Genomic DNA, 12749 nt, shown 5'->3' on the forward strand with positions numbered 1-12749 from the left:
TTCATGATCTTGACCTGGTTTTATAAGGAGCATTTTTTTGGCACACCCCATTTCAACAGGGTACACGATTAGGGAATGATGGTACTTAGACCATTGTTTGGTTGGAATCTCCCAGTGGACTTGTAAAGGGGTCACAGCAGCAGAATGTGGATCTATTTTTTATGTGAACTGCAGAAAGGGAAGTCCTGTGAGGGACAGGGAGGGAGCAGTTGACTCAGAAAGATGACAAGACTAGACATAGTGACCTCTGAACTACAGGGGTTTCGGCTTCTGTCTTTGGGCAGATTTAGTAGGCTACTGGGACATTTAAACACCCTTCAGGGTCATAAGGACCCTGCATTGGGGCTTGTTGTATCTGGTTTCTGTCTTGTTGTTAGAAGTAAATTTACAGTTGCAATGATACTGGATCATCCAGATAGGAGAGGAAAGAATGATAAAGAGAAAAGGAAGAGAGACAAAGAGTGCTGTGAAACTTAGGGGCCACTTGTACAAAGTCTATGAAGTGCATTCAACTCCCTTCTCGAGTAAACAGCCCATCTTATGTGATTCTCAGATCATGAGACCTTGACTGATGGAGTATACACCGTAAACCCCCGCTGGCCTGCCGTAAGCACATTACCATATGGGCTGCATTTGTCTGCTGCTAAGTCTTAATAAGATCAGGAGTGCAAAACCTGTGCCAAATCCCCCTCTCACCAAGGGATGCATGCTTGGCACACAGCAAATTCACACATATACACAGGCACACCTTGAATGGAGTTCCATCAGTCTTGGCAGCTAAGTCATTCTGTGATTGAGTCCAGGGCAGAACAGATATCTGCTTGTCTTGTTTGCTGACATCCATTATACACAGACATTTTCATTTGCTGCAGAAAACTCGAAAGAAATATACATCTAGTTTTTCCTGTGGTGTTTACTGTTTCTATTAGGCACTGTTTGTGTTCCATTGCCAAAGTGTTTCATTATATTGTCACACTTAGTGAACTGTTTTTATTAGACGTGTTTGATCAGCATGGTTCTCCAGTCTCTGTATGTATGTGTGTGTCTGCGTGCGCACTTCTGTAAACAGCTAAACTCAATTTTCTCTGTTGGTGGTTGTGTTGGAATGCCTGGCATGGGTTTAGAGAGCCTGGGAAGTCTGACATGGCATCTTGATGTTCACTTAATGTCAAGAGTCTGGTTGTGTTTTCTAATAAGTGGTGACTGGTTTGATCATTTTGGTGACACATTAAAGCGCCACTTCCTTTTTATCAGCTGTTGATTTTATTCATGTGGTATATAAATTGTTGATTCAGCATAGCTTGTAAGCATGTGACTTATGATGTGATGAAGTAGCGTTAAAAATCCCACTTTATTCAGTTAAATGATTCAGTACTTGGATAAATAACTTCCAAAGCTTAAAGGACGAGTTTTATGGGCTAGTATGAATTTTTGACCGTTTGCTGAGAGAGATCACTGACAAAATCTGCATGTTTTTGATGATATAAACTTGAAGCTGCAGGCAGCAGCCAGTTGGTGAAATTTACCATTTAGAATGGGTAAATATCTAGCTTGATGTTTTTCAAAGATAAATAAATGTTACACTTTTTAAAATATTTTAAATACACACATTAAAATAGACAGATATGTGTATTGTGTGATATATGTTGAGGTATATGCTGAGCAACAAAAACTTTTGCCTAATGTGCTGCTGGTCCTTCACGTCCTGCCAAACAGCTTGGATACATTTGAGTCGAGGACTCTGCAGGATTTCCGAAGGTCCATCCAGCCAACTATTTTATTAACTATGGTCACGGGGACTTGAGCTTATTGCAGCTGACAGTGGATGAGAGGCAGGTTTCACTGTGAGAAACCCACTGGTCTATTCCAGGGCTAAAGCAGAGAGACAGGCAACTATTCACACCTACGGCCAATTTAAAACCACATAGGGCTGTTAACAGTATCTTTATATTGTGCTATCTATTATACCAGTATACCATGTAAGGCACCCTAAATTATTCAGCTAGACCCTAATAAGACATTAATAAGAGATCCTTGAAATACTATCAGTTGCAAGTCGAAGTCACAATGTACCAGACCTGTTCCAGGACAACACCCTTTCCCTGGTTCATGGTTTGTGCCAAATACTTCCAGGAATATTCTGATGGACATCTGACGATAAGAATTTGGCCTTTGTTAAAGTAGCTAAGGTCTTTACACCTGACCATTTATCTCCCATCCAACTCCTCGACTACAAGAAATGACCATTCATTTATTGTATAGTCTTTTACTTTTAAATGTACAGACTTTTTTATGTACTCCATTTGCATGTTAATCATTATTGCTTCTGCAAGATGGCTTTTACAGCTTTCTCACAGGTGTACAGGGATTTCATTGAAAAAGTTATATGAATAGAACGAGAACTAGAAGTGTTGAAAAGAAAAAATTTGGGTGGATCTTTTCCACTGACCAGCTGTCTCTCCCGTGAACTGCTCTGGCACGTTAGTGCTGTTGATATATTGCCAAAGGTCCTGTAGCACTTAAACAAATCTACCTTCCCTGTAATTCCTCTCCCTTTTCTCTGTCTTATCTCGTCTTCTACCCAGGCCACAGAACAATGGCAAGTTTTGCTCAGGCCCCAGCCGTCTCAACCAGCTGTGTAATATTCGTCCATGCCCTCCCAATGCTGTGGATTTCCGTGCCCAACAGTGCGCTGAGTACAATAGCAAGCCCTTCAGGGGCTGGTATTATAAGTGGAAACCCTACACCAAAGTGGATGGTAGGTGGTCAGTTACTTACAATCCCCACAAGTAAATGACACAAAATACAAAATACACAGTAGATCTTGTGGATTATGAGTAAATACAGTGATTTACTGTATTCTTGGCACATTATATTCATTGGCTAAAGGCCACAGAGCTTTTAAATATACAGAGAATTGCAGATTGTTCAGGGCAGGTTTGCTTGTCTTAATTCTCTAGATCTTTTATATTCTGCACCCGCTCTGCTTCCCCAAAACTCTTTTAAAAAGAGTTTCTGTAATGCCAACCTCTATTTACTGCTGCAATGATTAGGGCCAATAAGCTGAAGGAAACTATCACTGTGTGTAATGTGCATGGAAGACATGTAGCCACCTGCACCCTCTGACACACCGAGAATAGATTTAAAAAGGAAGCCTGCGGGCCAGCTTTGTTACACAGAGCAAGGGAAAGAGAGTGCAGTGAAGGAGAGCCGTGTGTTTGGCTGTCGTCCCAGGCCTGTTTAAGCTGGAGATGAATGGGGGGTGATCTAGAGAGGAACAGATTCTGAACTGCCTTCTGGGACCTTGGGCCAAGTCACCTTCATCGTCATTTATTTTAATCAAAGACGGCTGTAGAGACTTGTCTGTGATAACTGATCTGAACTACAAAATAAACCTGTAGCCCCATATGAATACCCCTGGGTGCATTCGTAGTTGCTGTCTTTTGTGTTTCAGTCTTAGTGCATACCTGCAGAGTCAGTAGCCTCTGCAGCTGTAAACTGACCAGACAATAAAACTTGAAGAACAGTTTGTGCATTTTACAGGTGATGCCATCATTCTTAATGATACCTCTCTTCCTCTCCTCTGTGCAGATGAAGACATCTGCAAGCTGTACTGCATTGCAGAAGACTATGACTTCTTCTTTGCTATGTCCAGCAAAGTTAAAGATGGCACTTCCTGCTCTGACCACAAAGAAGATGTCTGCATTGATGGAGTGTGTGAGGTATATCAGCTCTGTGGATTCACTGTACTCCAAAAGTGAATGTTTTCTGTTGTCTAGTGGTTGTATGAGAGGCACAGTTAGTGTCAGAATCAAAAGACAGTGCAGTTGTCTGTAGATAATCAGTATGTGCAGTTGCATCAAATGCATTGAGTAAATGGAAAAAGGGTAAAAAAATCTTTTGGAGTAATTTCTTTGGCTTACTTAGCACTGGGAAGACACTTTTGCACTATTTTAATGTATTCTCTGTTTTCCTTTATTTATGAGCTCTTTATGAAAGCGTTTTAAAATTGTTGTCACCTCAGAGTAACGCTGCTTCTCTAGTCAAGGTGATATTCATCTTGTAGTCTTTCTTCTTGAGTTATCACCCTTTGATGCATAGATTTGTTGATAGTTGGAGAGTTTATTTTATTGACACATGCACTTCAAGAAACAAGCTTATCATGCTCATTTTGCTCCATTCACACTGATGGCAAACATGCATTTGTGTGTGTGTTTAGGCTGTAGGTTGTGACCAAGTTCTTAGCTCTAAGGCCTCTCTGGATGCCTGTGGAGTTTGTAAGGGAGACAACTCCACTTGCAAGTTCTTCAAAGGCCGGTACACTCTGCAACACCGGGCTAACGGTAAGATTGTGTTTGTCCTTGTTAATAGTGTGTCTGAACATGTTAGGTGGCGTACACTGAGTATTTTTACAATACAAAAGAAGACTTAACCAAAGAAACAAGGATAAAAAATAAAATCCACAGACAGACACATGCACATAATTCCACTGGATAATGGACTGACTCACCTCAGAAGAGGTTAAGCCATGGTAAAATCTGGATGATGTTAGCAGGATGAAACATGACAGGATTATAGAACAGCAATAATAGCTAATAATGATTTAGTGTTGGCTGTTGTTCTTTCTCTTTTTGAAACCAGAGTACTACTCCATGGTGACAGTTCCAGCTGGGGCTAGAAGTATTCACATTCAGGAAATGGAAGTCTCCACTAGCTACCTGGCTGTCCGCTCCCTGAAAAAGAAGTACTACTTGACTGGGGAGTGGACTGTGGACTGGCCAGGGAAGTTCCACTTTGGTGGAACCGTATTCGACTACCAGCGCTCTTTCAACAAGCCGGAGAGCCTGTATGCTGCTGGACCGACTAATGAGACGCTGGTGTTTGAAGTAAGCCGCTGCTGCTGGGTGACATCCGTCTATGGCAATTGACAGTGACAGGGGTCTTTGGCGGATCTGCTGCACCTCCTTTTTAATGCTTGGACATGATGAGGGTTAGATGAAAGAAGTTTGGTGCTATGGAGAAAAAGACTGGTTGAAGCTTCCTGCAAATCTTCTGTGAATAATTAATTGTTTTGGGTGTCTGATTATGCCAGAAATGGGTGGGTGCTTTGTAAAGAATGGACACATTTTTATCTAAGTCACAGTGAAAACGATTAAAGGGCACACATTGAACACATCTACTGTGCTCGCTAGCAGCCTACAGGGACTATTTTAGTACTAACTGATCTCTGTAATCCACTTGTATCATACACAAGAATTCAGACAGGGCACCCTATTGCCAAACTCCAGTCCAAACAAAGCCACATGTTCATATCTATTGACATATATTCACAGCTGTTAATGCAGACCCTGTGCTTTGTTGTAGCGTTGCAATTTAAGTCAAATTGAGCAAGTAAAATCCCAACATGAACGGCCCTTTAGTGGGTAGGAAGAAAAGCATAAAATCAGATGGTTACTTGGAGTGAGATATTCTGCACAGTAAAGCAGAAGATTTATTATGTGGTGGTCCATATTTCTGCTTCATGTTTGTATTCAGTGGTGTGTTAGAAACCAGAGCTTCAAGGGGAGTACGAGTCTTTACCTGTCCTAAAGTAGCAAAATGTGATGCTGGACAGAGGTATCCTCCTGAAAGCAAAACTAATATTCAACAAGTGGCCAAGTCATTCTGAGGTTTTAAGTGAATGCTGGTGGGAGGTGTAGGATGTTTTCTCACATAACTTTGTCCGCAAAAGCATTTATTTTGTTTTGACCTTTGAACTCCAGCTGTGAAAACAGAAGTGAAAACCAGGTGAAAGCCAGACAGTTTTTTTTTTTGCCATGGGGGTGGGGGTGATATTCATGTAAAATCTAGTCTCCCCTCAATGCCCTGGGCTACTGCAATACTGTGGTTAAAACAGGAATGATTGGGCTGTAAATCCAACAGGAATACCAGTGTGATATTTTCAAAGTACTTGGATTGGATGGTTACTTGTTTGGCCATCAGGAAACATCCGTGTTTATATAGCTTTTTTAGAAAGAGGCTTTGGTCTGTGGGCAGTTTAGTGGAGTCTGTGTTGTAGTTGGCATTTGAAAAGCACATTGTTGTCCTTTTGCAAGATGAACCCTTGCAGAAGTGCAGAGACATGCACACATAACGTGCATCTTAGTTTCAGTCGTGGTTGGCGACATAGCTTAAAGAATAGCAGTGCTGGATTATTTGACTGATCGGCACTTTGTGTAAGGGAGAAACATTTCAGCGGCTGTTGGGAGGTTTGTCATCAAACTTGGTACAGATAATGCTCAGAAAATACATTCCACAAACTTTAAATCAATTCCCTATTCTTTTTTTTTTTAATCAACAGGATAACAATATTTTCATATAAATTACTCACCATTTTCTAAATAGATAAGCAAATAATTTTGTACAAACATTTGTGGTTCCTAGTACTTAGACTTCACCAAGTCTAAGTACAAAAATAGGAGAAAACCCCACCTCAGCTCCACTTTATGTTTAGAGCATCCCCTGAGTGATGCCAGAGAATGGAAAACATTTTAGGTTTGTGTGCTGGGGAGGTATTTTTCCATGACCTGAGTGGCTGATAGATAAATGTTTAAAATACTGACCACTGCAAACTCTTGAAAAATCCATGTGCTTATATTTGACAATATAAGCACAAGAGCTACTGATCACAGAGACCCGAACAGATTTTCTGACAAAATCAACAAAAAAGTATGGTTTTATGAGAGCGTGAGATTAGTGACAGTGACATTATAAATGACATCAGGGTTGTCAGTCAGTAACAAAGTATACAAAACTAGCTGCAAACATACCCAGTAAGCTATAAACACACACAATGTCAGTAAGAATAACTGAACGATGATTGTACACGCTGGTCTGAGTGGGCTGGAATGTGAGCCATAGTTTTTTGACTATGATGACATTGCTATTGGCAGGTTAATTGCTTTGAATTGTGAGCGCAGCACAAACAGTAAAATGAATCTGTCACATATCATATCCATCACACTTTACATACTGATTTCTGTCTATAGCAATATGTACAAAGTTTTCTAATGCAGCGAAGGATCGTTACAGACGTTTTGGAAACAGTAATTTTAAGTTTTGCATGTGGATCAAGAGATTTAATAAAATGTTACGTCTAAACAGTTGTCTTTGGCTCACTATAGTGTCATATTAACCAAAAGAAATAATAGCAATAACTACACAAATGTGCCCTATCTTGAAAAAATGATAATTTAAAGAAAGTTCCTTTTTTTTAGGCTGATGGTACTCCTCTTACGTGTCTGTGTGTTCTGATCATACATCTGTCCAGCAGTGGACTCGGCGATGGCTTGCAGCTGATCTGCAGATGACATGACCATAATCTCTATAAGTATGTCCTGAAATTACAAAAAGGAGAAAGAGGTTGATAGAGGGAGAAGGATAGAAAGAGAGAGGATGCAGAGTGAGATTAAAAGATTAAGAATTCTGCAATTGAACTCTGGATGTGAGAAGTTAAGGTCAGGGCACGAGGACTTTAAGTGCAAATGAAAAGAGCCAAATGATGGAAGGAGAGCGCAGATCTCTTCATCTGTTTCACACATTCTATTTAACTGGTGCTGTCACAGAAAATCTGAGAGAGCACATGGGGGAGGATATACACACGGATCACTTGCAGACTCTCACTCAGCTTGAAGCGCTCAAAGAAAAACAAATGGTAAGGAGTGTGAAGTAAACTGTGACAAGGTGTCCACATCTGCACAGCTGCTTAGCTGGTAGGAAGGATGAGGGAAGGGGGCATAGAAATAGCTCACAGGAGGTGGTAGAAGGAGCAGACACAACATATGGCTGCTTCCGGAGCTCTAAGTGAATACCAAGTAGGATTATTCCCCCTGGAATTGGCATTCTTGTGGTATGGGAAGCAGGGTCATGCCAGTCCAACACAAAACGCTGTGAGATTGATATCTGAGTCCACCACATTGCAATTCATCATCATCCCAGCTGACTTGACGAGTGCTGTGATTGTTGGGTTGTGAAACCAATACACTCTGTGGTCTGCTGTTGCACTCTAGGAAGCTAGACACACATTAGTTTCACAACTTAAATATGTTTGTAGCCACTGAAAGTCATTCAAAGACGATAATAAACATTTTCCTTTCCTAAAGCCCAAAAAAAGAGGATAACTCAAGTCAATAAAGACCATCTTGAGCTATGATTTTTATTACTTAATAATTAAATTCCATATTTGTTTCGCTATGTTTTTCCTTTTCATTTTAAAGCATTTTTGAAAATGAAACCCTTAATTCTGCTAACCATCTGCCACAGTAACATGTCCTTGTCTGATGTATGTTTATTAGCACCAGGAAATGCAAAGAATTCCTTTGTGTCCCTGGTTCCCAAACTTATGTCTAATAATCTGATCACTGAAACAAATAGGAACAAAACTTCCCCAGGTGAGTTATCGGTGCAAATATGAACAATATCATTAGGAAATATACTGGTTAAAAGATTTCAAGTTACACAACAATAATAATGTGAACATTTAGCAAGTGAAACACTCAAAACTTTACTGTTATGTTTGCCAAAAAAGACATATTCTTTGAGCTGCTTCGCCATAGCAGATTCACTCAAGGCTTGTTGGCAGTTTGGTGTTTAGAGGTTCCCAACATGTAAACTATATTTTAATGAGCAATGATTTCTCAGAAGTTATGTGGAAAAAAGAATTAGGGACTTTATGTTAGTTGAAACTTACAATACATCCTCATACGTAAACGACAAAACAGCTATATTGCCAGTAAGACCCAAAACACTCATGAATCTTTCCACATTTGCAATGCTAACGACACTAGTAACAAGACTAAACGTAGTATGGATGGTAATGGATGCTAAACTGCATTTGGTGGTTAAAGATGTGATGGTAGAAGGAAAATGTCTTCCGTCTGCAAAAAGCTTCTCATCTGTTGTATTTGCTAGCACAGTCACAAGCCCTGCTGGTATCATCACCAGTGCGTCTGAACAGTTTGGACATGATACATGCACTCACTAACACGTCTGTTGGAGGCCCCCTGAGTAAACCCTCTGCGTTGTGCTGTTAGTGTGTCAGTGCAGATAAGGCTCATGTAGAGTTTGGGTCAGTTTTCATGTCTTGTGACTAAATTGAGGCAATATTTTGCTGCTTCTGTAAGTTTGCTTTGACTACAAAGGAGTTCACAAGGCCAGTGTGTGTTCTGTCTATTAAATGGGAGCATGCAAGTCATTGAAATTATCGCTGGTATTGTTACTGATTGCAGAAAGTTGTTGATTTTGGCTTGAATAGTGGTAGGTAGGTGATTGTTTTTTGTTCGTATTGGTTTAGTTGTTACTGAAAGGTTGAGCTTTGGGTTTAAATGATCAAAAACTAAAGCAGCGGTGGGTAGGTTTGTCTGAAACTATTGTTTCTATTTGTCTCCTCAAATGTGAACACTGTGGTTGGTTGGGTGTTTTAAACATTGTACATTTCTTAGGAAAGAAAGATCAGTGATTTGGAAAGCTTGAACAATTCAAGGGCATCTAAGTCCTCTACTAAAGTGACTATAAAAACTCTGACCAGAGTTGTTTTTGTAGCTGCTGTTTCACATCACTGGTGGTTGTTTGGTGAAAGAGCAGAAAGTTGGTTTGCTTGGATAAGCACAATGTCCCTGTGTGGTTAGTGGTGGCAGTTTTTCAATGGCATTGGGTTTGGTTGGTGTTGGTAGCATGGACAAAGAAACTGTGGGTGTTAAAATGTGGCCAACCCTTATGTGGTTTTGTTGAGTCTGCAGTTTTTATCACTTTAGCAAGATACTAAAGTTTAGTATCTCAAACAATTAGGAATGTGTCACGGTGCTGGGTCATGTGACCCAGTGTTTGAATTTTTATGTATCTTTTGTATTCATTTGTGTTATAGTTTAACTCATCTAGTTGATTTCTAGGTTGCAGTTTAGTCCTTTGTTTCTTAGTCCCTTTTGTCATCTCTCCCTGGTCCGTGCGTCCACTTGTCATGTTTCATGTCTGTGTGGCTCCTGTTGTCAAGTTTGTGTCATGTCTATGTCTCTGTGTTTCCTGTTTTATTTTGGAAGAGTCTGTGTTTTGTTCATTGTAATTAGTGTTTCTCTCCCCTGTGTTGTCATTATGTTTCATTCTAGTCAGCTGTGTCCTCATATGTCTCCACTTCCCCTGATCATGTGTGTATTTAAGTCCTCAGTCTTCCTGTGTTTGTCGTCGTGTCATCTGTGTTACATCCCTCATGTCGTGTCAGGTTAAGTAGTTTCAGGATTCTGTTAGTGATTCATGTATTTCATTGTTTCGTCATGCACTCTGCACAAGGTCCTGTTCATAGTCATTGCCAGTCTTCCTAGTTTGTCATAGTTAAGTCAAAGTTTTCCCAGTGTAGGTTCTAGTTTAGTTTCGCCTCTGTCCTTGCTGCTTTATGTTGCCCCTATATCAGCCATAATAAAGGCTCGCCTTTTGTTAAAGTTAGTTCTGTCTCCTCGCCTGTGTCCGCACCTGGGTCCTCCACACACTCTCCACATGGTCTGCCACTGCTGATTTGACTCGTAGGTAGTAATTAAGGTTACTTGATGGCAAAAATGCAGCCTAAAGACACTTAAACCATATAGATGTTGAGAAAGATCTTAAGTAGAAAATGTGACATCAGAACCACTTTTGCCCCAACTAAAATTAAATTGAAGTATTGATTTTAAAACACTGACTTACGGATACATTTTTCTGACATTGGGTATCTGCTTGCTCATAGATTTACATCCCTCCTTTTGTCCCCCATCTTGCAATAGCTGACTTTATGCATTGGACAGTTAACAATCAGAAGGTTATTTTTAAGTTAGTGGAAGCGTCCCAGAGCTGTTTAATGTGGATTGAACCCAGGAGGTGCTTGGCGTTGAATGGTTGATGGTAGATTCCTTTCAACTTTAGGAAATACCCCAAAGAAAATACACCTGTCAAAATCCATTATCCCAGATGCTGATAGACTGTGATGTTTCTCAAGAATCACAGGTGGACTTAATACATTTTGCCAAATGGGCTGAGGAGTAATAGTTACCCAACCTGGACTAAACCGTGGTTGGATGCAAAAGAGACAAAGCTATGCTGAATACAATCCAGTGCAGTGTTTTGAAATGGTTTAAAATAACACACTAGGAGCTGACTATGTAAATGCATGTCAAGCAAAACTTTTCACCGCAGCAGGGAATTCTTATGGGGTTGTTTTAATGATAGCCTGATGCTTCTCCTGTAATGGGCATGTCTGCATTCATTCATCCATTAGTCTCTGCCTGACTTGAATGTTCAAATAAATCTCTTGTGCAGAAAAGGTACCTCAGAATCACTGGGCTGTGTAAAGGACGTGGTTAAAAAAAAGAGACACATCACAAAAGAAAATGGAAATTGTCCCTTGCATGAGCATTATATGATCCAAATAAAAGTGTGCTCATCCAGTTCAGAGTAGAAATGGAATAAAGCGTTTTGTAGGGTTTCTAGAATCTTCTCATTAGTAGGTAGTCTGTCGAGCAGCTCGAGTAAACTTGAACGGCCTAAATAGGCTAATCACATTGGCGGTTGTCTTGCATTTAGTCTCTTACAGTGGGGTTCATAACAAATGGGTAATTTGCTTTGGTTTAGAATGCGCAAGACATAATACATGGATTACTGGAGGTCTAATAATCAGTCGACATTTGAGGGAATACGTGGGTTTGGTGCTGAAAAGACATGTAGATGAACCAGTGCTAAATATTTGCCTTACTTAGCTTCTTAAATATTTAGTGTTCCTTTCTGTTTAGTATGCAGTAATGCTATATTCTCTAAATTAAGCTACAAAGGGCGGCTTAGAGCTTTGAGGAAGGATCTAAAGGTTGCTAGTGTCACTCCCTTGAGCAGCTGGGAAAACGCAGCTGTAGCCTGGTGGATGACTTACAGTTTGATAAATAAAGGTTAAAAGATAAACTTTCTCTACACAGCTGTCACCTTTTTTGACTGAATGTTTTCTTGTCTGATAGATCCTTCTGCAGGGAAAGAACCCGGGTGTGGTATGGGAGTACACTTTGCCTCGCACTGAGAGGAAGCCTGATTACAGCTGGGGTGTGGTGCGCTCGGATTGCTCTGCTCCCTGTGCCGGAGGTGAGGCAGTTTTTATTTGTATGTCCATCTGTTGATGCCTGGATAAAACTAGAGGAGTTCTGTACACAGGATAAGTAAATTAAATTAACATTTGCCAAAATCCACCACTGAACTGCAACAGTCAAATCAAGCTATTACTTTAATTGACAATGTAGCAGCAAAGACTTCAAACTTGGAATTGATGGAATTGATCATCAATTAAATAGCAAATAAACTAAGAAGACTTCTTTTAACATCTCAATTTGAAACAAAATCCCCAGCGTTTTAAAATCTGCTCAGGATTTGGAATGCATCAAATCAGCCCCTGATGAAAAGCCTGAATGGCATAGCAACAGAATCTAAGTTGCTTACAATAAAAGAGAGGCAGAAATATGTGCAGATGTACTAAAAGTGATAAGGAAAAGTTGTGTGTGTGTGTTTATAGGTCTGATTTTTCTGTGTGTGGCTGTTTTTGTGTTGTGTATAATACCCTGATGAACAGTGTTCCAGGAAATGTGCTAAGGTTAATGAAAAGCACCTTTGTCAGACTTTCTCCTGAAAGACTCACAGCTACTATCCAGCTTACTTGTTAGTGAATAGCTGTTGTGTTTAAGGTACATGTAGTTTCATTTGCCATGCCTCTA

General features: G+C 40.2%; 1 protein-coding gene across 3 annotated transcripts in view; it reads left to right on the forward strand.

Moving 5' to 3' along the window:
- adamts18 (ADAM metallopeptidase with thrombospondin type 1 motif, 18) overlaps positions 1–12749 on the forward strand; it is a 61828-nt gene that overhangs the window by 32580 nt on the left and 16499 nt on the right. For all 3 annotated transcript variants that reach the window (XM_080885620.1, XM_080885619.1, XM_080885621.1), the window contains 5 exons: positions 2586–2758; positions 3592–3722; positions 4220–4343; positions 4642–4886; positions 12006–12126. In XM_080885620.1, the coding sequence (XP_080741746.1) occupies positions 2586–2758; positions 3592–3722; positions 4220–4343; positions 4642–4886; positions 12006–12126 (794 nt within the window). The remainder of the gene's footprint in view (positions 1–2585; positions 2759–3591; positions 3723–4219; positions 4344–4641; positions 4887–12005; positions 12127–12749) is intronic.

The sequence above is a fragment of the Rhamphochromis sp. 'chilingali' genome (assembly GCF_963969265.1).
Source record: "Rhamphochromis sp. 'chilingali' genome assembly, chromosome: 6".
Lineage (NCBI taxonomy): Eukaryota > Metazoa > Chordata > Actinopteri > Cichliformes > Cichlidae > Rhamphochromis > Rhamphochromis sp. 'chilingali'.